This window comes from Nothobranchius furzeri, chromosome 7, assembly GCF_043380555.1.
Source record: "Nothobranchius furzeri strain GRZ-AD chromosome 7, NfurGRZ-RIMD1, whole genome shotgun sequence".
Classification (NCBI taxonomy): Eukaryota; Metazoa; Chordata; class Actinopteri; order Cyprinodontiformes; family Nothobranchiidae; genus Nothobranchius; species Nothobranchius furzeri.
Genome location: NC_091747.1, coordinates 70,887,748 through 70,911,946, shown reverse-complemented (window position 1 = coordinate 70,911,946; position 24,199 = coordinate 70,887,748). Strand labels below are relative to the sequence as shown.

The 24,199-nt window shown below is 42.2% G+C and overlaps 2 protein-coding genes across 4 annotated transcripts; one reads left to right on the top strand and one right to left on the bottom strand.

Moving 5' to 3' along the window:
- Window positions 1-7,493: 7,493 nt before the first annotated feature.
- Window positions 7,494-8,952, bottom strand: mb (myoglobin). Of its 3 annotated transcripts, none has more exons than XM_015954428.3 (4): window positions 8,866-8,952; window positions 8,209-8,324; window positions 7,863-8,082; window positions 7,494-7,786 (listed from the first exon to the last, which is right to left on the bottom strand). In XM_015954428.3, the coding sequence occupies exons 2-4, from the start codon at window positions 8,289-8,291 to the stop codon at window positions 7,646-7,648; spliced, it is 444 nt and encodes a 147-aa protein (XP_015809914.3). In that variant the 5' UTR covers window positions 8,292-8,324; window positions 8,866-8,952; the 3' UTR covers window positions 7,494-7,645. The 3 variants fall into 3 exon arrangements, with proteins under 3 accessions (XP_015809914.3, XP_054607744.2, XP_070409777.1); XM_054751769.2 differs by lacking the exon at window positions 8,866-8,952 and adding an exon at window positions 8,485-8,550; XM_070553676.1 differs by lacking the exon at window positions 8,866-8,952 and adding an exon at window positions 8,398-8,518.
- Window positions 8,953-13,453: 4,501 nt separating this feature from the next.
- Window positions 13,454-24,199, top strand: serhl (serine hydrolase like). The gene is made up of 12 exons (XM_015954430.3): window positions 13,454-13,661; window positions 14,530-14,673; window positions 15,040-15,153; window positions 16,561-16,602; window positions 16,681-16,700; window positions 16,780-16,854; window positions 20,236-20,345; window positions 20,423-20,502; window positions 20,587-20,621; window positions 23,294-23,370; window positions 23,452-23,539; window positions 23,643-24,199. Exons 1-12 carry the CDS (start codon window positions 13,604-13,606, stop codon window positions 23,784-23,786), a joined length of 987 nt encoding a protein of 328 aa, XP_015809916.1. The 5' UTR covers window positions 13,454-13,603; the 3' UTR covers window positions 23,787-24,199.

Below are 24,199 nucleotides of genomic sequence, written 5' to 3'. Positions count from 1 at the left end.
GTGTACGATGTTGGCATAAGTGGAACCGTACACATTCAGTTGGTTGTGAAAGGGGGCTTTTTTAGATGAGCACATTAGCTGGTTAAGCTAGTGGGAGATTGCGCCATGGGGATGTGCAACTTTTATGGTAACTGGATGGCTAATCCCACGTTCGCAATAGCTGGAAATTATAGTTTAAATTTAATTTTAGAAAGTAGCTTAAATTTGGTCCAATTGGCCTTAAAAAAGGTCTTAAAAAGTCTTAAATTTGGCTTTCTTAAACCTGCAGATACCCTGTAAAGAGCAGCAGGATGAAAGCATAACATTTTTTTGAGCTAGTTCATGTTACCTGTTGCTTATCATTTTAGGATTGTGTGTGATTTATAAACCCTGATGTGTGAATTACAGTTTTTCTCATTTTTAGTTGTTGAAAAATACATTTTAGAACTAGGTGCAAACCCAGTGATTATTAATTAATAATTTTGTTTAATCAACACCAAAGTTCTCCCACTTCTCCCTCCTATTGGCTGAAAGTGGAATTACAACTGTTGTAAACAACAAAGGTCTGCTGTAGATAATGCTAACAAGCTAATGCTAACACAAACCAGCTGATCCTAAAATAAGCCATGACTTAAAAAGAGCCACCCTGGACAAAAAACATTATTACTTAGAAGTCCAGTAGCAACAAAGCTAGGTCACCATCAGCCTGTAATTACGTAGCCTCCTTTAGCTCTCTCAGACGAGTAAGCGATTGTAGATGTTCATTCTGGTTTTTGCTCTTTGTTCCACTTCCAAAGGCATTGCTCTTTTTTACTTCCATTCTGTCATGATGCCAACATAGAACGAGCAGAATTATTTTCCTTGAGCTTTTTATTGTTTGTTGCTGAACTGAGACAGCCAACTGCTAGCTTTTAAATGAGCTACCAGCGCTGTAAACAGCTATTGTCGTAAAGCAGGTAGAATCCTTCCAGAGTTCCTACCTGAAACACAAAACTGTTAAATAGAGTATCTGGTTGACGGTGTTGTTGTCCAATGTGAAGTTGTTCACATTTCTGGTTGAAGAACCACTGAAACCAGTTTAAAAGCATTTAAAATGTTAAAAACTCTTTAGTGTTGCTTTAAAATCCATCCCATGTTTCCCATGCAGTTTGTGATAACAGCCGGCTGTTTCTCCGATTCTAATATCATTGAGTGGAACCTCTCACACCAATAGTGTCCTGTTTAATAAATACACAAGTACGTAATGGATGGAGGACCCAGGGAAATGCTGAATGTTGGCGAGACCGTCAACCAGGTGGTCCAATAGTTGCTTTTGGTCCGAGCTGCGTTTTTGGCAGAGGGTTTCAGGCCCTGTCCACACGTAGCCGGGGATCTGCCAAAACGTAGATATTTTTCTACGTTTTGGCCTGTCATCCACACGAAAACGGAGTTTTTTCACACGGAAATGGATCTTTTTAAAAACTCCGGCCAAAGTGAAGATCTGCGTTTTCTCCGTTTTGGGTGTCTGCGTGTGGACAGACAAAACCGGAGTTTTAAGATCCGCAACGTCACTTTCCGCGACAGAAAAATGCTGACATCACGTGTGCGACCTGTGTTTACACTAGCCGACAGCATGGATGCCCTCAGAGCTGCGCTCGCTTTATCAATCGTCCAAGCGCGTTTTGCTTGTTTGTTTTTGCAAGCGGAATTACTGCTCCTTGTGGAAGACCACAGACGAAGGACGAGGTTAAGAACGGGGGAAGTACTGCCACCCACAGGTCTGGCATGTCCTTAACAACGTATTTATCCGGGTACGTGTGGACAGAGTCTGTTTTTAAAACGCGGTGGTGTGGATGCAAGTTTTTGGAGGGGCGGATATTCGTTTTTAAAAAACCCCGGCTACGTGTGGACTAGGCCTCAGTCTGGTTAAAATATCCCCTGTCACAGTGTCAGCAGGCTACAGAAATAAATTACAGGGGCGAGTGGGAAATCATCCATACCACTTCGTCACAACCACTAATAATTATTTTTTTGTTTTCTCTTCACAATATATTTATAGCTGTAGTTAGAAAGTTGTTCAGAGGCATGAAAAATGTTTAAAGCTAATTTGTTTTCCACGTTTGCTATTACAGCTTTAATGATTCGGTTGTTTGTTGTCCAGTGATCAGTGAGCTCCTCTGAATCCCTTCTGAACCCGTTCAGGTCCAAACCAACAACAGCAGGGTCATCTGAAAACTTCCTTTCATGATTACAGGAAACTTAGTGGAACAATCATCTGAGAGTTTGCTAATGTCATTAAGCCGAGGCGGACATCTTGTTTTGGGCTGACCGTCCGATAATTAGTCTGAGTTTTAAAAAACGCCACCCAGAGCTTCGTGAGATACGGTGCTAAGAGGCATACATAAAATTAGCTACTCACATCTAAAGCTAATGTGTGAAATCTTAGAACAGTGTCCTCTGGTTTTACGAGGAAAAGCAGCCTGCCGATGTCACTGTGTCGCGATTCTCTGTTGTCCTTTTGAAAAACGGTGATCCTGATTGTCTTTAACTCAATCATCAGCTGCTCAGACTTTAGAGGTGTGTCTGCACAGAGGAACTGTGCATAGTGTCACGTTTGCACGTACGCACGCACACACGCACACACACACACACACACACACACACACACACACACACACACACACACACACAATTTAAACGTTATCATCATGGCAATTATCCATAAACGGGTTGACCAAACATTGTTTCTGGCTTCCAGTAAGGAACTGGAAGGATGACAGGAAGTCAGCGAGACAGAGAAATTTCCATGACAACTCCTTCGTTCACATCCAGGCCCTTGTGACCAGAGACACTCAGCCATGTTTTTCCTCTTTGAAAGATAAGGCTTGTGTCTCATGGAAATATGATTGTATGATTGAGGTACTTTATTTAGGCGAAGTGAGTCTCTGTCCCATGGACGTAATTTGGGGGGGGGGGGGGGGGGGGGACAGGTCCCCCCCACTTTTTCCAAAGTCAAGTTTTGACCCCTGCACTTTTTAACATCCAAAAACAATATTACTTTATATTAAATTGACACTGGTTGAGCTCTAGGACTAAGCAGAAAACAACCGTTTTTTTGTATAAGCATGTTTCCCATTTGAACATACTGTAAAGATACCCCACCCCCACCCCCACCCCCAGGTCCCCTGCACTTCTAAAGTGAAAATTACGTCCATGCTCTGTCCTTATGTTGGACACTTGAAAAGATGGAGCTGAACACGTTTTAACTGCAATGATTATTTAATACTTTTTATTCTTCTATTATTTTGTTTTGTTTTCTTGCACTAAATATGGAATCTGTGTGACCCAATTGGTTTTATTTTCTCCCACCATTAACTTTGATCCAGCAAGTCTTACAATGTTCTATTGTCATTTTGTTGTTCGTTTTATGTTGCCAAGTTTCTTGATGTCCTTTCTTCGTGTTTTCCTCCCTGTGAGAATGGGTCTTTCACATTTCACCCTGTATAACTATGTGCTTCGCTTGTGTTCTTTATTTTATAAAATGTCCAAAAGAAAATACGTAGAATCACTGGAAAAGTGAGCTCAGTCTCTTTCAATAATAAAAATGATCTGATCTTTATCATTATCTTTTAACCTTTGTTTTCAAAGCCCTGAGCGGTTTGGTCCCAGCTTACCTGGTAGATCTGGTTACTCGCTATGTGTCAAAACGGGCATGGAGGTCGGCTGATCATCTGTTGTTTTGCGTTCCCTCCATGAGATAGACAGTGGGTACAGAAAGGATTCAGACCCCCAACAATTTTTAACTCTTTGTTATTTTGCAGCCGTTTGCTAAAATCCATTAAATTCATTTTTTCTCATTGATGTACACACAGCACCGCGTACTGACAGAAAAACAGAATTTTAGAAATGTGTACAAATTTATTAAAAAAGAAAAGCTGAAATATCACATGGTCCTAAGTATGCAGACCCTTTGCTCAGTAATTAGTTGAAGTACCCTTCTGAGCTACAGCCATGAGCCGTCTTGGTACAGACGCATGGACGTAATTTCAAGGGGGGGACAGGGGGGACATGTCCCCCCCACGTTTTCCAAAGTCAAGTTTTGACCCCTGCACTTTTTACCATCCAAAACATTACTTTATATTAAATTGACACTGGTTGAGCTCTAGGACCAAGCAGAAAACAACCGTTTGTGTTGAAGCCGGTTTCCCATTAGAACATTCTGTAAAGATACCCCCCCCCCCCCCCCATGTCTCCCCCACTTCTTAAGTGAAAATTACCTCCATGTACAGACACAACAAGTTTCTTACACCTGGATCTGGGGATCCTCTCCAGTTCTGTCAGGTTGGATGGTGAACTTTGGTGAAAAGCCATTTTTAGGTCTCTCCAGAGACGCTCAATAATAACTCATTTCCATTGACCATTTTGGCATGGAATGAGAAGGACCGGCGTGTTCCGGTATGGGTCTGCAATTTTCAGGCGAACGTTTCTATTGCAGTTTGGGTCCTCATGGTCTACAGAGCTACAGGCAAAAACAAAATGCTGACCATAAGTTCCACAAGTGACTCCAGAATGCGGTCACTGAGTCCAGAGGCCTGCCTTGCTGCCTTGGTCTGTTACTATAAATAGCATCCAGCGCCAGGGGCGTGACCAGGGAGTGGCCTGGGGTAGCACATGCCACCCTTAGAATCTGATTGGCCACCCCAGGTGCCATCCCATTAAGTTCCAGTTTAAACTGACTTTACATTGTCGACAAACGGCTTGGGTTGTAAACTCCAAAATAGTGTGTGGTTGCATGCACCTTTCATCTTGTTTTCTAGCCCAGGTGTGTAGTATTAATATTAATATTTTTTCATACTCACATACATAGTATTTAGAGTCCCACTCAACTCCAGTTGGTGGCAGTAATGTAACAAGAAGTGACTTGCTAACCACCACAAAAGTAGAAGATGAAGAGGGAAAAAAAGGTGATTGTGCAATGTGAAACTCAAAAATTCACTAGAAAGTAAATAAATAAATAAACGATTTGTGTAAATAAATAAATAAGCATATCCATTGGTGCCATCCATGAATAAACAAGTGCCCCACATGGGCCACCCCATTTTAAAAGTCCTGGACACGGCTCTGTCCAGTGCGTCGTAGCACCTCCTTGTATTTCTCCCATTTTTCATTTAAAAAATCCACTCTGGCTGTTTCCATCCTTAACATTTTTATTGGGCTTTAACTTTTGGACCTAAAAGAAGGAGGCCAAAAAAGTCTTGTGACCGGCACGGTCCGGGTAGGTTGTCTGGATCAGTTTTACAATGGAAACAGAAAAATTAGCGATCAGATCCTTCCCTTTCCATGCCAAATTGGTAAATGGAAATTAGCTATATGTCAGGACTCTGGTTGGGTTAGGGGCATTCAAGAACAGTCACAGAGTTGCCCTGAAGCCGCTCCTTCATTATGTTAGCTGTGTGCTTAGGGTCATTGTCATGTTGGAAGGTAAACCTTCGGCCCAGTCAGAGGTCCTGAACACTCTGGAGAAGGGTCTTGTCCAGGATGTCCCTGTGCTTGGTTGCATTCATCGTTCCTTCGATTCCAACCAGTCGTCCTGTACCTGTAGCTGAAAAACACCCCACAGCATGATGCTGCCACTGCCATGCTTCACTGTGGGGAGCTTTCTGTCCTACACTGACCAGAGGCTTCCGACGAGCCACTCTACCATGAAGCCTTGAGTAGTGGAGGGCTGCAGTGATGGTTGACTTCTACAAATTTCTCCCATCTTCTGACTGTCTCTGAAGCTCAGCCACAGCGATCTTTGGGTTCTCCTTTACCTCTCTCACCAAGGCATTTCTCCCCAGTCGCTCAGTTGGGCCAGACGGCCTGCTCTAGGAAGGGTTCTGGTCGTCCCAAACGTCTTTCATGTAAGGATTATTGAGGCCACCGTGCTCTTAGGAACCTTAACCTTGGTCAGATCTGTGCCTTGCCACAATTCTGTCTCTGAGCTCTTCAGGCAGTTCCTTTGACCTCATGATTGTCATTTGCTCTGACATTGCACTGTGAGCTGAAAGGTCTTATGTAGACAGGTGTGTGGCTTTCCTAATCAAGTCCAGTCAGCATAGTTAAACACAGCTGAACTCCAATGAAGGTGTGGGACCATCCCAAGAATGATGAGAAGAAGTGGAAAAGACTTGAGTTAAATATCGGAGCAAAGGATCTGAATTCCTTCTATGTGTTTTTATTGTTGACTATGCTTTTATTGCCTTGTGCTTGATTTTAATCCGAACAGCATTTCGGTTAGCTGCCATGCTGTTTCAGAAAAAATTTTGCTATGGTATGATATTCAAATCTGCTGAGTCATTGTCAGACCAGAACAAAACCAACATGGCGACGTGAAAAAGCTATTTGTACTCAAATATAGAAACAGATTCAGGATCAGCCAGGCATGGACGTAATTTTTTTGGGGGGGGGCATGTCCCCCCCCCCCCCCACTTTTTCCAAAGTCAAGTTTTGACCCCTGCACTTTTTACCATCCAAAAACAATATTACTTTATATGAAATTGACACTGGTTGAGCTCAAGGACCAAGCAGAAAACAACCGTTTGTGTTGAAGCCGGTTTCCCATTAGAACATTCTGTAAAGATCCCCCCCTCCGTGTCCCCCCACTTCTAAAGTGAAAATAACGTCCATGCAGCCAGGAGCCTCTGATCAGATCTATAGAGTAATGATCACCAGTGTGAGCTCCTCTATAGAAGCAGGAGTTTTCTGGTCTGGAGCATACAGGTGTGTGTTAGCACAAAGAAACATCAGAAATGATCCTAAAGCAGCAACTACCACCATGCTGCCAGAACCCCCTTCCCAATAAACGTTTAATTATTCAGGGTGGACTCTAAACAGAAACAGAACCTCAGAGAAATTCAGTGTAGAGACGGGAAAAGCGTGATCTTATTTTTAAATGTAGGAATGGAAGTGCGAGACCCAGACTGGCTGATGAATGTCCCGCCGGGCATTCATTAATGGAACGAAAGGCGCATCTGAAGGACTGACCTTTACCTCAGAGTCTGTGACAGATTCTGCCATGGCCGCCATCTTAAATTGTGTTGACTTTCATCCAGTGAAGACTTTCTGTGAGACTCGCTGGTTTGTGTTCAAACAAAAGAAGAGGCAGCACATCAGTGATCAGTGAAGAGCAGCAGAGTTTTATTAGTAAAATCAGATGATGATTTATAACAGTTGTCTCAAGGATTCTGGCATTTTGAGTGAATTCTGAAAATCTGTATGATTCCTGTCAGCTAAGTACAACAATCCAGAATGTAAAGAGAGCATGGACGTAATTTTGGGGGGGGACAGGGGGGACATGTCCCCCCCAATTTTTCCAAAGTCAAGTTTTGACCCCTGCACTTTTTACCATCCAAAAACAATATTACGCTATATTAAACTGACACTGGTTGAGCTCTAGAACCAAGCAGAAAACAACCGTTTGTGTTGAAACCTGTTTCCCATTAGAGCATACTGTAAAGATACACCCCCCCCCCCGTGTCCCCCCCACTTCTAAAGCGAAAATGACGTCCATGAAAGAGAGTCTTGTGTGTGTTTAGTAATTCTACTCGTTACTATCAGCAGTCTGATCGCGTTTACAGACGATACAGGTGTGTGTTTGAGAGCCAACGCAGGTGGATGTTCTGGTTCTCTCAGGTGGGGCGTGGCTCTATCCAGTAAAGCCCAGCTCTTTGTAAGAGGCCTCGATGTCGCTGATGACAACGGCCATCACGTTCCGGAGGGCCTGCTGGCCGGCAGCATCCAGCCCTGCCTTCTCCGCCATGACTTTCCCGATCACCTCGGAAATCAGCTGAAGGGAAGATACAGGAAGACACATGAGAAACACGGATATAGAAGAAGCAGAATGCGTGTGACGCCACCCTCACCCTGAAGTTGTTGATTGGGATCTTGTGCTTGGTAGCGTGGGTGTTGGCCAGAGGTTTCAGGATGGCAGCGTGGTTGCCTTTGGCCTTCAGCAGCTCACCCAGCTTTTTCAGCACGGTGGCGCCGTGGGCGGAAACAGCAGCGTTCCCGGCCAGCTCCCCCAGGGGGATGCCCACAAACTTAGGGAACAGCTTTTGGGTTTCTGGGTGCTCGTTAAATAAACTGGAATTGGAATTGTAATTATTAGTAATCAAATATCACTTTAAAGATAACAATACGGTTCATGTCGACTCGCTGCTGTGGAACTAGTTCATGTTTGTCGAGCAACAAGAACAGAGATCCACTGACCGGGTCAGAACCAGGTTTCCGTGGGCGTTGTAATCAGCTTCCACTGGTCCCCAGTGCTTCAGAATCATATCATAATCTGCCATGATCCAAGGAGACAGAACCTGGTGAGAAATAGTCTAGAAACAAAACAGAACCCTTGTTCAGGCAGAAAACGTAGGGTTTCACGAAGCTTTTGAGGTTTACACAAACAGTGCTATCTTGTGTGGCGTTGCATTTCTTCTGTTTGATTCGATGGCTGCAGGCCAGGAGCCACTTCATTCGAGGGCAACTCATTACCAGAGGGAGTTGGAGACATGACCTCGTCTGTCCTCGGTGGGTGTGTAATGCAACCCTGGCACGGCTCTGCATGATTAAGTCAAAATCAGGAGGTTTTGATCTAAATGTGCTAAAAATCTGCAAAAGCAGGTGATTACAGGAACTTTCTTCTTCCATAGTTGATGTTTTTTCTCCAGATCTGCTGCTTTTCTGTTTTCATTAAACAACCAACAACCATTTAATTCACTGCAGTAGAGCATTCCTGGAACCTTAAAAATGTACGCTAACAAACCCATGTGTGGTTTTCATTATTAGCATTTCATTACAAACGTGTTATTTTTACTCTGTTAGAACCTAAAATAAATCATTTTGCTTTAGAAACAGAAGAAAGTCACGACCCACCTGTGAGCTGGTGAGGTACCCTTTGTGGCGATCCCAGATTCCTTTTGGCCTGACCCCCCCCCCAGCTCTCTCCTTTTATACACCCACCCCCATCCTGCCATTATATTTTTCCAGCACTCCCATCAGTCCTCCTCTCTCACTGCACGTCTCTCAGTATGTTCTCTGCACCTAAACTTCTGCAAATCAATTCAATTCAATTTTATTTATATAGCGCCAAATCACGACGAGAGTCGTCTCAAGGCACTTCACATAATAAACATTCCAATCTCCATTCCTGCACAGTTATCATTACCCAGACTGACCTGGATTTCTGTCCAAATAGAGGAAAACACTCCTGTCTGTGTTTGTAAGAGGAGGTTTGGAATGGTTTGTAATAAGGGAAATGTTAGAATTTATTCAGAAAGGATTCTGTTAGATGGGTGTGTCACGTGATTGATGCTCTCACGCGAGATGATTAGATCTTATGATTATCAAATGTGGCAAGGTGAAGAAACGAGGACCCGGGCGGGATCGATCCCCACTCCCGGGTGCGAAACAGGGTGAGCATCCTCACGAACAAGGACGAAAAGACAACTCAGATGTGATGCATAACGATCTAACTGATGGAAATGTTTGTTGGAAGAGAAAACCAACAGACAGCCGTGTGCTGCGATCATCAGGAGGATCGTGTAAAATACCAGCAGCGTGGATGTTTTCTACAAACCAGCTTTGGTGTTTATTACAGACATCTGACGTTTCTTGGATCATCAGCCATGATCCTACAGGATCTTCTCATGTTTCATCCCGCCTGCACCTGTTACATCCTTTAATCAGCTTATGAGGAGGCTGATCCCCTCGTCACTAACCTGTGTACCACAGGAACCTTTCAACAGTCTGGCACTGATTAAGGAGGAAGATCTGCCCCATATCTCCATATCTCATGTACTGAAACTCTAATTTCCCTCTGGGATTAATAAAGTTTTGATTGATTGATTGATTGATTGATATTTCCTGCTGCAGGCTGTGTCTCCTGCACCTCAGTGGTGCTGACTTGTTTTAGTTCAGCGGAACCCAAAGTGCAGGTCTAGATGGTGCCATGTTGATGTTTTAGGGTTTAATGCACTTTATGCATTTATTAAATGCGATAAAACTGTTTGTTCACTGACCGTTTGTAATGAATTCATTTTCTTTAGGCTTTGCTTTTTAAAACATCAAAATGATCTTAAAGTTTGGTTCTGATGCGTTTTCTACAGGAAATGTTGTTGATCTTAACTTAAAACCAACACTGAATAGTTTTCTGGTAAATTAGTGAGAACAAAACCAGTTTTGGGATCTTTTTTTCGATTAACTGAACCCACATTTCAGTGGCCGTTACCCGGTGGGACTCCTGAAGTCAGCCTGCACACAATACACAGAGGTGACCAAAGATGGTGGGTGAAATGAGCCTGTGTCTGAGCTGAACTGTGAAATGTGATCACTTTCAATGCCTATTCAAAGCGCTATCAGGGAAAATGCAGAGTAGGCGTGCCGTGAGCGGTTTTCCCAACACTCACTTGACTGTCTATGCTTGAATGCGCACGTAAGCACTTACAAACATAAAGGTACACCCAACAGATGCAAGCCCAACTCCTTTACCAGATTTAAAGTAATTCAAAGTTCGTTTTATTCCACCAATAGGTTTCCTGTTCTTGTTGCCATGATAGAAGTTAGAAAAGATGGTCCAACGCAGAGAGGCTTCGGATCAGCTAATGAGGCTGGGTGTGTTTTATTTTATTGTCCCTTATAAAAGTCCCAAATTATCCCTTTTTCATATGATATGAATAATTCAAATATCACAACAACTTGCATTATTTTAATCATAACATTTATGTGTTTTAACGCTTATAAACATATAACGTCCATTTACCTGTCCAAAACCTTTAACACCTTAGCTCACAACAGAGACTCTTTCATGTGAGAGTATCAAATCACTGTTTCTTCACTGTCTCACCAGATCTCAGCATGAACAGGCTGACGCTTTCATCCTCCGAGCCACATAAAATCTTAAATGGAGTTCTTCAAGGTTCAGTCCTTGGGTCACTGTTTTTCATGATCTCATACAAAAAGTTCACTTCTATGCTGATGATCCAGTTATTTATTATTCTGTCGCCACATGGGAAGCAACACTAAGCTTAAAGGAGAGGTTCACGGAGAAAAGGTGTTTCTTAAATCTGATGGGTTACTCTGAGTTGCATCTACATTCTGAATGTGATAGTCTTCAACCCCTTTTGGCCACAGAAATAAAATAGACAGGGAAACGGTCTGCCCTGTTGCAGCAACCTTTATTGCAATTATTGACATTCTAAACACATAAAATGTATACCAACGAATGCATGTAGAGTCTTTTTCTATTGCCGAGGGCTTTATTTTAAATCTGCTGCTCCATCTGCCCTGAATCAGTTACAGAATGATTGAAATGACCCTGAATGAGTGTCTGTGCTGTCAACGCTTTTAAAGTTAGTTTTCATTTTTACTGCTTTTATATTTCTGATTGTACCTGAAATAGTTTCTGGAGTTTTCTGCAAGTAGGGGCTAGACACCATCTGAAAAGTTGTGCAGTGTGCCGATATTCTGTGTAATGGGTTTATCTATGTCATACACAAAACATGGCTCACAGGTCAGGTGATTGGACCATTGAGAGTGTGCACTGAAGGAGAATAATGAAAGTGATTTAATAAAAGTCTAATAAGTGTGAAAGTTTACTAAAACGCCAATTAAACAGATTCATTTTTCGAACGTCCAAAATAGTTAGAGCCATTCAAAAATAAATAAATAAATAAATAAATAATAAGGCTCAAGCTACGTCTTTATACATTTTTTATTTAACTCTTTGATGCGTAACGGTCACTACAGTGGACAGGTACTCAAAGTTGTTATTTATAAATTTTTGCTATTAAGCTCAGCTTTATTGCATTTGAGCCCCTTCATTTGGACTTAAGGCAAGCCAACACATTTCATGTTCAGAATGCACGCTGTCCACTGTGGTGGACATTTAATAAATGATTTGTAAATTATTAAATGTTACAAAAATATTTGTTGAAATCTTGTTTCATTCACACCTAAAGATGAATGAGAAAAATGTTTTAAAAAATCACGGTTGAAGATTTCATAATTCATGCATCAAAGGGTTAAATTTATGAAATCAAATGTGTTTAAACAGTTGTTTCCGTCACAACACCATGAACTGGCTTTTCATCACACATGCAGCTGGTCTGAGCAAAACCAGACAATCACACAGCTTATTAACCTCAGAAAACCTTAACAAATGTACATCATCTTCAGTCTAAACACCACTTGTTAGTATCTGTAAAGCTCTAAATGAATTTGATCTATATTTCTAATTAAGTGGCTTTGATTAGATCAGGTTGACAGAATTAGATTTTACACATTTCATCCACTCCATTTGATTATAAATCAGATTTTGTGGCTAAATTTCACAACTGAACCATTCAATATTATCAGTTAATTACAACAATTTATTTTGTTGAAGCTTTATTTCTTAAGTCTTTCATCTGAAGGATCTGACTTCTGTCTATTATAAAGCCAGCTGATGACTGGAACTTTATTTAGAGAAGAAATCATACCAACACACCACCATGAGGGCAACTGCAGAGGAACACATTGGACAATGTTTTTAATCCTTTTGACAACATAAAATTAATCAGATATTGGAAAAATATGACAAATTTGCTGAATCTGTCATTTTCTGTTTTTAATATGGTGCTCTTTCAGGATATCTAAAGCCAAAAGACAAGAATTAAGAATAAAGACGTTTGTGTCTGGCCACAAGTTAAAACAGCAACAAATATAAACACCAGTTTGGAAACCATGTTATTGAACATTAAACACATTAACAACACAATAAAATGCTCATGTGACAGAAATACCAGCAGTTTAAGTTCAAGGGAGACATGGAACAACATAATGAAATACAAAATAGAAGAGGAAGATGAGAAAAAGAGCAACAGAGGTCATAACTAAATGTTAAAATAATGTTTTATAAGTGTAAAGCTGCCATGGCTGCCACCCATCTGAACTGATCACATCATTCAGAAGCACTGAACTTAACCAGAAATAAATAAATGAGTCTTCCTTAAGATTTTAGGTTTTCATTACAAAAGTTAAATATGTCTTGAATTATATTATATTATATTATATTATATTATATTATATTGCCCTATACCAATAATGAAAAGCAATAAAGTTTTATTTTATTGTCACTTGTACAAAAATAATATGGTTTGAAAGAGGTCCAGTTATTTATCCTCATATTTTTTCTTCTTATGGAAGGACAAATTTGATGAAATTAATAGTTAGAGGTGGAATGACATTTTTTAATATGAAATATAATTTAAATTGCATATAAATGCATCTGGGTGAATATTTGATGGTACAAGAGAGGCACCTGGTTGCAGCAAAGTGCAAAATGTGAAACGTCTAGCGCGCCCTCTGTTGGTCAAAGTAAAGAACTGTAGCTAACGGGAATCAAGCCCCTCCTTCTCAAAACGCTGATTGGACTAAAGTGAACCATCAGGTTTTACTGCATCCAATAGCAGCTCAAGCTACCCTCGCGTGTCACGTGATCAAAATCACCCAGAAGTTGTCAGTGAGAGAAAAAACAAAACAAGAACAAGTGTAGAAAGCCGGTTAGTGTGTCCTTAGCTTAGCTGTATTTAATATACACTTATTTAACTGTTGGTCAACAAAAGTATTCCCTACGATGATTCAAGCTCTGAAAGGCGTCAGACACGTGACTTCCGGTACAATGAAACAAGCAGGTAACTTATCTTGTGTGTGTGTTAAATTGTTTTAAAAACAGAACTGAAATAAGGCAAATATAGTCGCCTAAAGGTAGTTACTTTGTTTGAAAACCCAAAGGATGGCAACTCAATCAAACTCTGGGTAAAGTGGTCAAAATGGAACATTTAGCCAACAGCGCTGTTTTTTATTTTTAACCTTTGTGGACTTATTAAACAGTCTCGATTGGACCATTGGACTTAGTCTTTTAAAAAGTCGCCTGAGTGACCTCAGTGATAAACACACTCAGGCTGTGTTCTTTCATTTGTGTCTGACTTTGATTGTTTTGTCCATTTGCTCTGTAGATGATAACATTTATTCTTTTTCACTTATAAACGTAAATTATACCTTAAATCTCAAATGCGTTGATAAAATAACTGGAGATTTAAAGCGTCTTATTTTGTAAGGCTAGCTCAGTCTTGATGAGGGATCTGAGGTTTTAGGCTGTTCGGTTGTAATTAAGACAGTCACAGTAAAAAAAAGGTTACTGGAGTCATGTTATTGTCTAAGATAGGTGTTTAATTTGGTTTATTACCTTTCACCTGTAATACGGCTTTTCTCCAAGGAAGTTTCACAATAAATCTCTGCTGAACAAAGTGTGACCTTCAGGTCACATCAGGCCTTATTTACATGTGACCATGACCCAAAGTGATTCATGCAGATTGAGGATTTGGATCAGATGCGTTCTGTTTTATAATTTATTCTGTAGTCCATGACAAAACTCCGTGATGCACACGTCTGTGTGGACAATCTGAGCAGACGGCTGCTACAGTACGCAGTTCTTTACTGGTTTTGAAAGGAAGTAAACATTTTAGGATTGTAAATGTGTAAATCTATACATGCGTCTAGTTTCAGAGCTCCTTGTACCGGTTCCATGGGGGCAGATCAGAGGAAAAGTCTGGGGTCCTGATCACGGTCGGCCCGTTCTGTGCCTTCATGGCTGGTCAGATAACTGTGGCTCATTCAACACCCTCCTTCCCCTTCTACCTACAGGTAAGAATAACGCGTTAAGATTTTTGGGTTCTGAAACATTAACGCTGAAATGTACTCTAATTAAAGCTAAAAATGATCTAGACTTTAATTACTAAAGGTACAGTCACTACTGCTGTAGTCAGTATCCAAACTAGGGAGCTAGAAGTTTATCTTTTGTGCAAATAAAACAGAGAAATGATTTTATTTTACCAAAGGTCTTAATTATTGAAACTCGTGATATTGTTTTATTTTTATTTCATAAGGATAAAACAACGACATAGGCTTTGGTTTACTAAAACCTGTATATGCACTCTTAACTCGAGCGTGATTAACACAGTTACTCGTTTAATAAAAGTCTAACCAGATTTCTGTCTGTCCCTCTGTCAGACTTCAGATATGTGGCCGTGGACCTGCCAGGTCATGGCTTCTCATCACATCGTCCTCCTGGAATTATGTACAATTTCCCCTCCTACGTGATGGATGTTCGCAGAGTGGTTGAAGGTATTTGAGCCTCAGAACATACACGGCATCTTAGATTTTTGTTTAACTTGATAATAACAGAACACCTACAAGGCTGCAAGAAAGTAAAACGAGTGAGAGAGAGAGGGAGATTGAGGACTTTATGAGGCAGAACTGGTGTGGTACACTTGTTTTGGACCTGCCCCAAATTAATTTTGGGCCAGCATTTTTGATGATTGTAGTGAAATGTTCCAAAAAGATATTCCAGATCCGGTGTCGGTACAAGATCTGCTTGGGTGCAAGATCGGCTCGGGGTCCGTCGACTGCCGATGACGTCAAAGTAGTTGATTGGCTGAACATGAACCTTACGGAATTACGTAATCACGTTACGTTCTTATCACGTTACGTTGGTCCAGGCAAATCTTTGTGTTGGAAAGATGGACAACTTTTACAAAGAAATCCATCATTACCTCTTTGAAAATACACTTTTAGCATAGAGCTGCATGTATATTAGGGCTGAACGATTAACTGCATGTGCAATTAAATTGGGATGTGACAAAAGGAGATTTTCTAATCGCAAAGGCTGCATTTTGGCAGTGAGTGGTTAGCGCAATGCTAATATACATGGAAAAACCCATAGGAATGCTAATGCTAATATCACTGATTACATTCTTACAAATTATGAATTAGAAACGTGCCAAATGATTACATTTGGAGTCTAATAGAAAGTAAAACTACCATCAATCAAATAAGTAGAGACAGGTATTTTAGTAAAGCCAGAAAACTTTTAACTCCAGAGTTTTGGCTAGCAGCTATGAGCGTAACTGAACTACGCATGGACAAGATGTCAAAAACTAAACACAAAATACTTCAATAAACGGGACACACTTCTTTCCTGCAAATACAAATACCATTATAAACACAAACTTACGTCTTAAGAAACATTATTTTAATAACGAAACTGCTAAATTCTTTCCAACAGTATAGATGTGTAGTGTATTTTGTCCGAGTGGGTTTGCCGTACTTTGACGTCATCGGCAGTCGAAGGACCCCAAGCCGAATTTGCACCCGAGCAGATCCTGTACCGACACCGGCCGGACTGTGGGGTTGCGGTGAGCACGGATCGTTCCGCTACCGGTCCTCATCCATGAAGGGGAGGGCGGGGCACGAACCGCTTCGCTGTAGAGAAGGCCCGCGGTTTGTTTTGCTGCCGTGCGTCGTCTGTGTCAGCACAGAAGGCCTGGCGGGTGTCTTGTAAAGCGCTGGGGGGGAGCCCTGTGCACCAGTATATTTTCCCCCAAAGAACGACGTACAGGACATTGATTCCCACTAGAGACCACTGCAAATGCATTGGTTAAACGAGTGAACCACACCTTTAATCTTGTATCTCATAATGTTGTACGATGCGATCCTAACCAGCTTGATGGTTGTGTGGAATTCCTTCCACAGCTCTTAAGTGGAGCAAATTCTCCATCATTGGCCACAGCATGGGTGAGTTAAACAGCAGAAAATAACTTTAGCCTAAAAGTCTTCCTGTTTGTTTCTGTTGACGTCTGATTTTTCTTTCAGGCGGTAACATAGCTGGGGTGGTGAGTCTCTTACGACGTGTTAGTTCTCATTCTCACGCTGTGTTGAGTTTTGTCGTCATCCACGTGGTGTCTTCCTTAGTTCAGCGCCGTGTTTCCTGAGATGGTGGATGCTGTTGTGCTGTTGGACTCCTTTGGATTTTTACCCACAGATTTGGTAAATTTGTCATCACTTGGCTTCATTTTGAATGCTGGGACAGTTAACCTGTTATCACTGGATGTATTCATTACAATAAGAAAGGCTTAGAGCATTTGAAGGACTTTTTATCTGTTTGAAGACAGAGTTTTAAACTAAAATCATCTCATGTTGGTTAGGTTCTAGAATCATGCAGTCTAACACGATATTGCAGGTTCTTTTACAATCACTCAGCTCTTAGAAAGTGTTTTGTGAATCACATCTAAATTTACTACAGATATCTGCAAAACGGCCCGAGTAACAAGTAGGGGTGGGAATTTATACTTTTATCAATACCAATGCCACTGTCGGTTCTGTCTTTCCATCCAATTCCCTTATCGATTCCCGAGTTCCCAATAGGTGTCAAAAATTGTTACACATGGTCCCTTGCATTATACCTGTCAGTTTATTATTGATAAACAATTGGAATAATTATACCTTGTATCGACTGGAATGTCATTTTTTTCTCTTTGTGAAATCAGAGTCATCTTCTTGTTCGGTTGTTGCAGTTTTTGCTAAACGGTTCAAATCTCACCACAGGTCAGACTTTAGTCGCTGGAGTCTGCTAGTGTGGAGGTGTGTATATAAGTTAAACGATGCTAACGTGATAGGCAGCGTTAGCTGATTAGTTACCTGCAGTTTTAACAGGAGAGGATGTGCAAAAGTCACCGCTGCTGCTGCTGCGTTGAAATTCACTAGTCTGGAACGGGTCGAAACACGACATTCGGTGTAAGTGTGTATTTTGTGCACAAATGCTTTAGCATGTTTGTAGTGTTTCCTCCCTTTGATGAAATATTTACTTTGCAAGTACTGCAAGTTGCCCTGTTGTCATCCTTTCTCGGAAAGTATAACCAAACTTTCAAGAGTGTGTGCCCCTTTGGTGCCATGTTTCCTGCTGAGTTAGTTCATAATCTATGCAACAATGGCAAATGATTCCTAGGATTTGAAACAGTGGGAACCGGTTCTCGACAAGAACTGGTTTTCGATTCCCACCCCAAGTTAGAACCATTTATGTGGTGCTAATGTTATCATTAAAGGAATATTCTACCCCTAAATAAAATTTAGTCTGTTGCTTTATTCCCCATGGTTGGATAAGTGTGGAAAAAACAATTTGTAACTGGCCCAGTTATTCTTCTAATCCGGCAGTACACTATTAGCTTTAGCTTAGCATAAAACAATGTAAGTGAATGGTAACCACTAGCTTTGTGTGTGAAACAGTCATAATGACTCAATAGTGGTTCTTATTTTGCTTGGTGACCTAAATAATTATATAGACTGCAAGTGAAAATAATAATTAACACAATTGAGTCAAATATGCCATTTTAGACTTGGGACTACTTTGTGACAAAGCACAGCTGTAATGTCTACCAAAGGGTGCAAGGACATGACACCCAAAGCCACCTAGCCTGGCAAGCCAGACTTAAGACTAGCTCTGCAGCAGATAACGTCCCCGTCTAGCTCTGTAGCGGATAACGCCCCCGTCTAGCTCTGTAGCGGATAACGTCCCCGTCTAGCTCTGCAGAGGATAACGTCCCCGTCTAGCTCTGTAGTGGATAACGTCCCCCTCTTGCTCTGTAGCGGATAATGTCCCCGTCTAGCTCTGCAGCGGATAACGTCCCCGTCTAGCTCTGCAGAGGATAACGTCCCCGTCTTGCTCTGTAGCGGATAACGTCCCCGTCTTGCTCTGTAGCGGATAACATCCCAGTCTAGCTCTGTAGCGGAAAACGTCCCCGTCTAGCTCTGCAGAGGATAACGTCCCCGTCTAGCTCTGTAGCGGATAACGTCCCCGTCTAGCTCTGTAGTGGATAACGTCCCCGTCTAGCTCTGCAGAGGATAACGTCCCCGTCTAGCTCTGTAGCGGATATCGTCCCCGTCTAGCTCTGCAGCGGATAACGTCCCCGTCTAGCTCTGCAGCGGATATCGTCCCCGTCTAGCTCTGTAGCGGATAACGTCCCCGTCTAGCTCTGCAGAGGATAACGTCCCCGTCTAGCTCTGTAGTGGATAACGTCCCCCTCTTGCTCTGTAGCGGATAATGTCCCCGTCTAGCTCTGCAGCGGATAACGTCCCCGTCTAGCTCTGCAGAGGATAACGTCCCCGTCTTGCTCTGTAGCGGATAACGTCCCCGTCTTGCTCTGTAGCGGATAACATCCCAGTCTAGCTCTGTAGCGGAAAACGTCCCCGTCTAGCTCTGCAGAGGATAACGTCCCCGTCTAGCTCTGTAGCGGATATCGTCCCCGTCTAGCTCTGTAGCGGATAACGTCCCCGTCTAGCTCTGTAGCGGATAACGTCCCCGTCTAGCTCTGTAGCGGATAACGTCCCCGTCTAGCTCTGCAGAGGATAACGTCCCCGTCTAGCTCTGCAGCGGATATCGTCCCCGTCTAGCTCTGCAGCGGATAACGTCCCCGTCTAGCTCTGCAGCGGATATCGTCCCCGTCTAGCTCTGCAGCGGATAACGTCCCCGTCTAGCTCTGCAGAGGATAACGTCCCCGTCTAGCTCTGCAGAGGATAACGTCCCCGTCTAGCTCTGCAGAGGATAACGTCCCCGTCTAGCTCTGCAGCGGATAACGTCCCCGTCTAGCTCTGCAGAGGATAACGTCCCCGTCTATCTCTGCAGCGGATAACGTCCCCGTCTAGCTCTGCAGAGGATAACGTCCCCGTCTAGCTCTGCAGCGGATAACGTCCCCGTCTAGCTCTGCAGAGGATAATGTCCCCGTCTAGCTCTGCAGCGGATAACGTCCCCGTCTAGCTCTGCAGAGGATAACGTCCCCGTCTAGCTCTGCAGCGGATAACGTCCCCGTCTAGCTCTGCAGAGGATAATGTCCCCGTCTAGCTCTGCAGCGGATAAAGTCCCCGTCTAGCTCTGTAGCGGATAAAGTCCCCGTCTAGCTCTGCAGCGGATAACGTCCCCGTCTAGCTCTGTAGCGGATAAAGTCCCCGTCTAGCTCTGCAGCGGATAACGTCCCCGTCTAGCTCTGTAGCGGATAACGTCCCCGTCTATCTCACACAAACCTATAAAATTAGTCTTAAAGTTGCTGTCATGGAAAAGAAGAGTAGCTGAATTTTATTTAAATGGTTTCAAATCTTTCTGAACTCAAAGGATTAAATAATCTTTGCTTATTGATAAATCTGCCAAACATCAACAGTGTTACGAGGCCAGATCTACCAACATCAGCGCATGTGGAGTTAGACAAACTTGACTTGTTCTGGAACCAGCCTACAGGATTCTTCCCAGTTTCCATTTATGTTGATGGTCCAAACGCTCTCTTTATGTTACAACATTACTCATCCTGATAAAATTACACGAGACACGTAAATTGTTCTACTTTTGATTGTTTGCTATAATCCGTGTCTGTTTCTTTGCAGAAAAAGATTCCTGTAATAATTAGGCAGGGGTTTGATGAGATGATAGAGTTTGAAAAGCAGCCAAAAGAAAAGACAACAAGAGTTTATACTTACGAAAAGGCTGTTGAGAGGTAACGCTACACCTTTTACTTCAGCAGTTGTAGAAGTCTTATGTTTACACTCAACCCTTTTATGTATAAATGTTCAGGTTGTTGGCTGGGAACGATAGTCTGACTGAACAATCTGCAAAAGTCCTTTTGGAGCGAGGTCTAGTTCAAGTTGAAGGAGGTAAAACGTTTTATCTGTCGTTCTGATCTGTGTAAATCCTCATTGGGCTGAATGTGTAGTTATTATTATTTGTTGTTGTTGTAGGGTTTGTGTTTTCCAGGGACTTTCGTCTTAACCTGGTAGGTGAATCTTCAGCATTTTTTCCTTTGGCCCGGTTCACGCGAACACGAGAGCCCATGCACGGTGATAAAAAATCACTTATACAACAACTTTGGTCCTACTGTGTGTGGTGTGTGGCAACGAAGCAAAAGCTAAACACAAACCAACTTCACACAGAAAGATTTCCTGTTCAGACTGTGAGTCACGTAAAGCCTACCGATCAAACGTGACTTTGTGGTAAACGGACATGGTGGAGGACAAGGATGCAACGCAACTCTGTCCCTGGATTTCTGATTGGCTACACGTCAAATTCAACAAGTGGCAAGCTTTTTGTCCTTGGGGCGCACCACACAGGTCGCATTAACGGGAAAAGACAATCCAACATGTTGAATATCCCAGATTCTGCTTCTGATTGGTTAACAGCAACACAACTCTTCCTCTGCCCAAGTTTGCTCTTCTTTCTAATAAATATAAGGTTTATGTTTTATCTCCACAAAGAACACAAGGCTGAACTTGTGAACTTCCATGTTGTGGATTAGCTAAGGGTTAGCTTCTACTAGCCGAGATGAGCTCTGCTCTTTCATTCCAGTGGGCGGTCCCAAGCTTAAGTGGGTGGGTGCATAAATACTGATTTTCTCTTCGTGATTCAGAAGAGTCTGACCTTTTCCAAACTAATCGTTACCTCATCTTATTTCCTTTCTGCGACTAATGAAGGCGAGAGGTTTTCATGTTCAGCAAGCATATGCAGGTCAAAGTGATGATCGTATTTCACAGACAACTAGTATTATAGGTTTCTTCTTTAGCACACCGTACACGGTAGGAACATCTCATTTAAAAGTAACATGAGAACCATTACACGGAGTGCAGAATTATTAGGCAAATGAGTATTTTGTCCACATCATCCTCTTCATGCATGTTGTCTTACTCCAAGCTGTATAGGCTCGAAAGCCTACTACCAATTAAGCATATTAGGTGATGTGCATCTCTGTAATGAGAAGGGGTGTGGTCTAATGACATCAACGCTCTATATCAGGTGTGCATTATTATTAGGCAACTTCCTTTCCTTTGGCAAAATGGGTCAAAAGAAGGACTTGACAGGCTCAGAAAGGTCAGAAATAGTGAGATATCTTGCAGAGGGATGCAGCAGTCTTATAATTGCAAAGCTTCTGAAGCGTGATCATCGAACAATCAAGCGTTTCATTCAAAATAGTCAACAGGGTCGCAAGAAGCGCGTGGACAAACCAAGGCGCAAAATAACTGCCCATGAACTGAGAAAAGTCAAGCGTGCAGCTGCCAAGATGCCACTTGCCACCAGTTTGGCCATATTTCAGAGCTGCAACATCACTGGAGTGCCCAAAAGCACAAGGTGTGCAATACTCAGAGACATGGCCAAGGTAAGAAAGGCTGAAAGACGACCACTACTGAACAAGACACACAAGCTGAAACGTCAAGACTGGGCCAAGAAGTATCTCCAGACTGATTCTTCTAAGGTTTTATGGACTGATGAAATGAGAGTGAGTCTTGATGGGCCAGATGGATGGGCCCGTGGCTGGACTGGTAAAGGGCAGAGAGCTCCAGTCCGACTCAGACGCCAGCAAGGTGGAGTACTGGTTTGGGCTGGTATCATCAAAGATGAGCTTGTGGGGCCTTTTCGGGTTGAGGATGGAGTCAAGCTCAACTCCCAGTCCTACTGCCAGTTTCTGGAAGACACCTTCTTCAAGCAGTGGTACAGGAAGAAGTCTGCATCCTTCAAGAAAAACATGATTTTCATGCAGGACAATGCTCCATCACACGCGTCCAAGTACTCCACAGCGTGTCTGGCAAGAAAGGGTATAAAAGAAGAAAAACTAATGACATGGCCTCCTTGTTCACCTGATCTGAACCCCATTGAGAACCTGTGGTCCATCATCAAATGTGAGATTTACAAGGAGGGACAACAGTACACCTCTCTGAACAGTGTCTGGGAGGCTGTAGTTGCTGCTGCACGCAATGTTGATGGTGAACAGATCAAAACACTGACAGAATCCATGGATGGCAGGCTTTTGAGTGTCCTTGCAAAGAAAGGTGGCTATAATGGTCACTGATTTGTTTTTGTATAGTTTTTGAATGTCAGAAATGTATATTTGGGAATGTGGAGATGTTATGTTGGTTTCACTGGTAAAAATAAATAATTGAAATGGGTATATATTTGTTTTTTGTTAATTTGCCTAATAATTATGCTCAGTAATAGTCACCTGCACACACAGATATCCCCCTAAAATAGCTAAAAACAAACTAAAAACTACTTCCAAAAACATTCAGCTTTGATATTAATGAGTTGTTTGGGTTCTTTGAGAACATGGTTGTTGTTCAATAATAAAATGATTCCTCAAAAATACAACTTAAGTAATACTTCTGCACTTCCTGTACAGTAATCGGACATGTCCTTCACCCTCCCACTGTCTTTATGGGGTCCACGTGGCAGGGGTGAGGAGTGAGCACCACCTCACCCCTGCCACGTGAACCCAAGGGATAAACCATCAACCCTGCTCAATGGTCAACTTTCCTCGCGGGGTCACCCCCATTTGGACAGTGGGAGGGTTAAGACTGTCTGAAGGGGAAAATCGGCCCAAATCTACATAATTATTTTGCCGTCTGAATCAGACCTTAAGGCGCTCCATGTCGATAATGAAAATTTGTTTTGTGTTTCCAGAAAAATGTGGTACGCAACACCGTGGAGCAGTGTCTGGATATGCAGTCAAAAATTCAAGCTCCTGTTTTAGTTCTTCTGTAAGACCTTCCCCTGCCTGGAGTTTTTTTTACACGTACGAGTCTGAAGAACCCACACTAAACACACGTTTGGGTTTACAGGGCAGAAGGAGGCTTTGAACAAAAGTTTCTGGAACCAGAGCAGAAGAAATGTTTTACAGTAATTCTTCAGGCCTACAGGAACAGAAATGTGAGTGAACTTTCCTTTTTGGAATGTTTGAATCTTGTCAAGTTGTTCAGCTTGTTTGTGGTCGTGTGTTTCACGGTTGTAAAAGTCCAGTTCTCTGTTTCAGCACACCGTGGTGAGTGTTCCGGGTGATCACCACGTCCATCTGAACAATCCTGAAGTTGTGGCTCCACTTGTGTCCGACTTCCTGCAGAACAAAGCTAGCTCCCACTCGTCAAGACTAAAAGACGCTCATACTCCTAAGTTATAGTAATCATGCATGTTTAGTTCATTCATAATCCCACTTTTAACACATCTGCTGAAAGTTGTGCGTTATCATATTGATGGAGGCCTGTTTTCACTCACGCTAGCGCTTAAACTAGATGTTTTAGCTGCTTGGCTTGGGTAAATTCGTGTTGGGCACTTTTGTCTTTGGTACTAAAGAGTTTATACTTAAAAGGACTCTGATGTGTTTTAAGAGTTTACAATGAATCAGAACAAACGTCTGTGGTTATTTCGAACAAAGAACGCTATATAGCTTGATGATTGTACCAACAAACGGTATCGTGTGTCTGTTAACAGGAATCTAACACCAACCATGATGGAATTCTAGTAAAAATCTATCAGAAGTTTATTAGTCATGACAACTTTATTCCAATTTAGCCAATAAAATCTGTTTTAATA

What these genes read in the sequence shown, in the direction of transcription:
- mb (XM_070553676.1), bottom strand. Translation starts at nt 8,481, where the DNA reads ATGAGTTGCCCTCGAATGAAGTGGCTCCTGGCCTGCAGCCATCGAATC. An exon ending in ACGCCACACAAGATAGCACT is followed by an intron (nt 8,325 to 8,397) that starts GTTTGTGTAAAC and finishes TTTTGTTTCTAG; the next exon opens with ACTATTTCTCACCAGGTTCT. An exon ending in GGAAACCTGGTTCTGACCCG is followed by an intron (nt 8,083 to 8,208) that starts GTCAGTGGATCT and finishes TTCCAATTCCAG; the next exon opens with TTTATTTAACGAGCACCCAG.
- serhl (XM_015954430.3), top strand. Translation starts at nt 13,604, where the DNA reads ATGATTCAAGCTCTGAAAGGCGTCAGACACGTGACTTCCGGTACAATG. An exon ending in CCTTCCCCTTCTACCTACAG is followed by an intron (nt 14,674 to 15,039) that starts GTAAGAATAACG and finishes TCCCTCTGTCAG; the next exon opens with ACTTCAGATATGTGGCCGTG. An exon ending in CATCATTGGCCACAGCATGG is followed by an intron (nt 16,603 to 16,680) that starts GTGAGTTAAACA and finishes TTTTTCTTTCAG; the next exon opens with GCGGTAACATAGCTGGGGTG.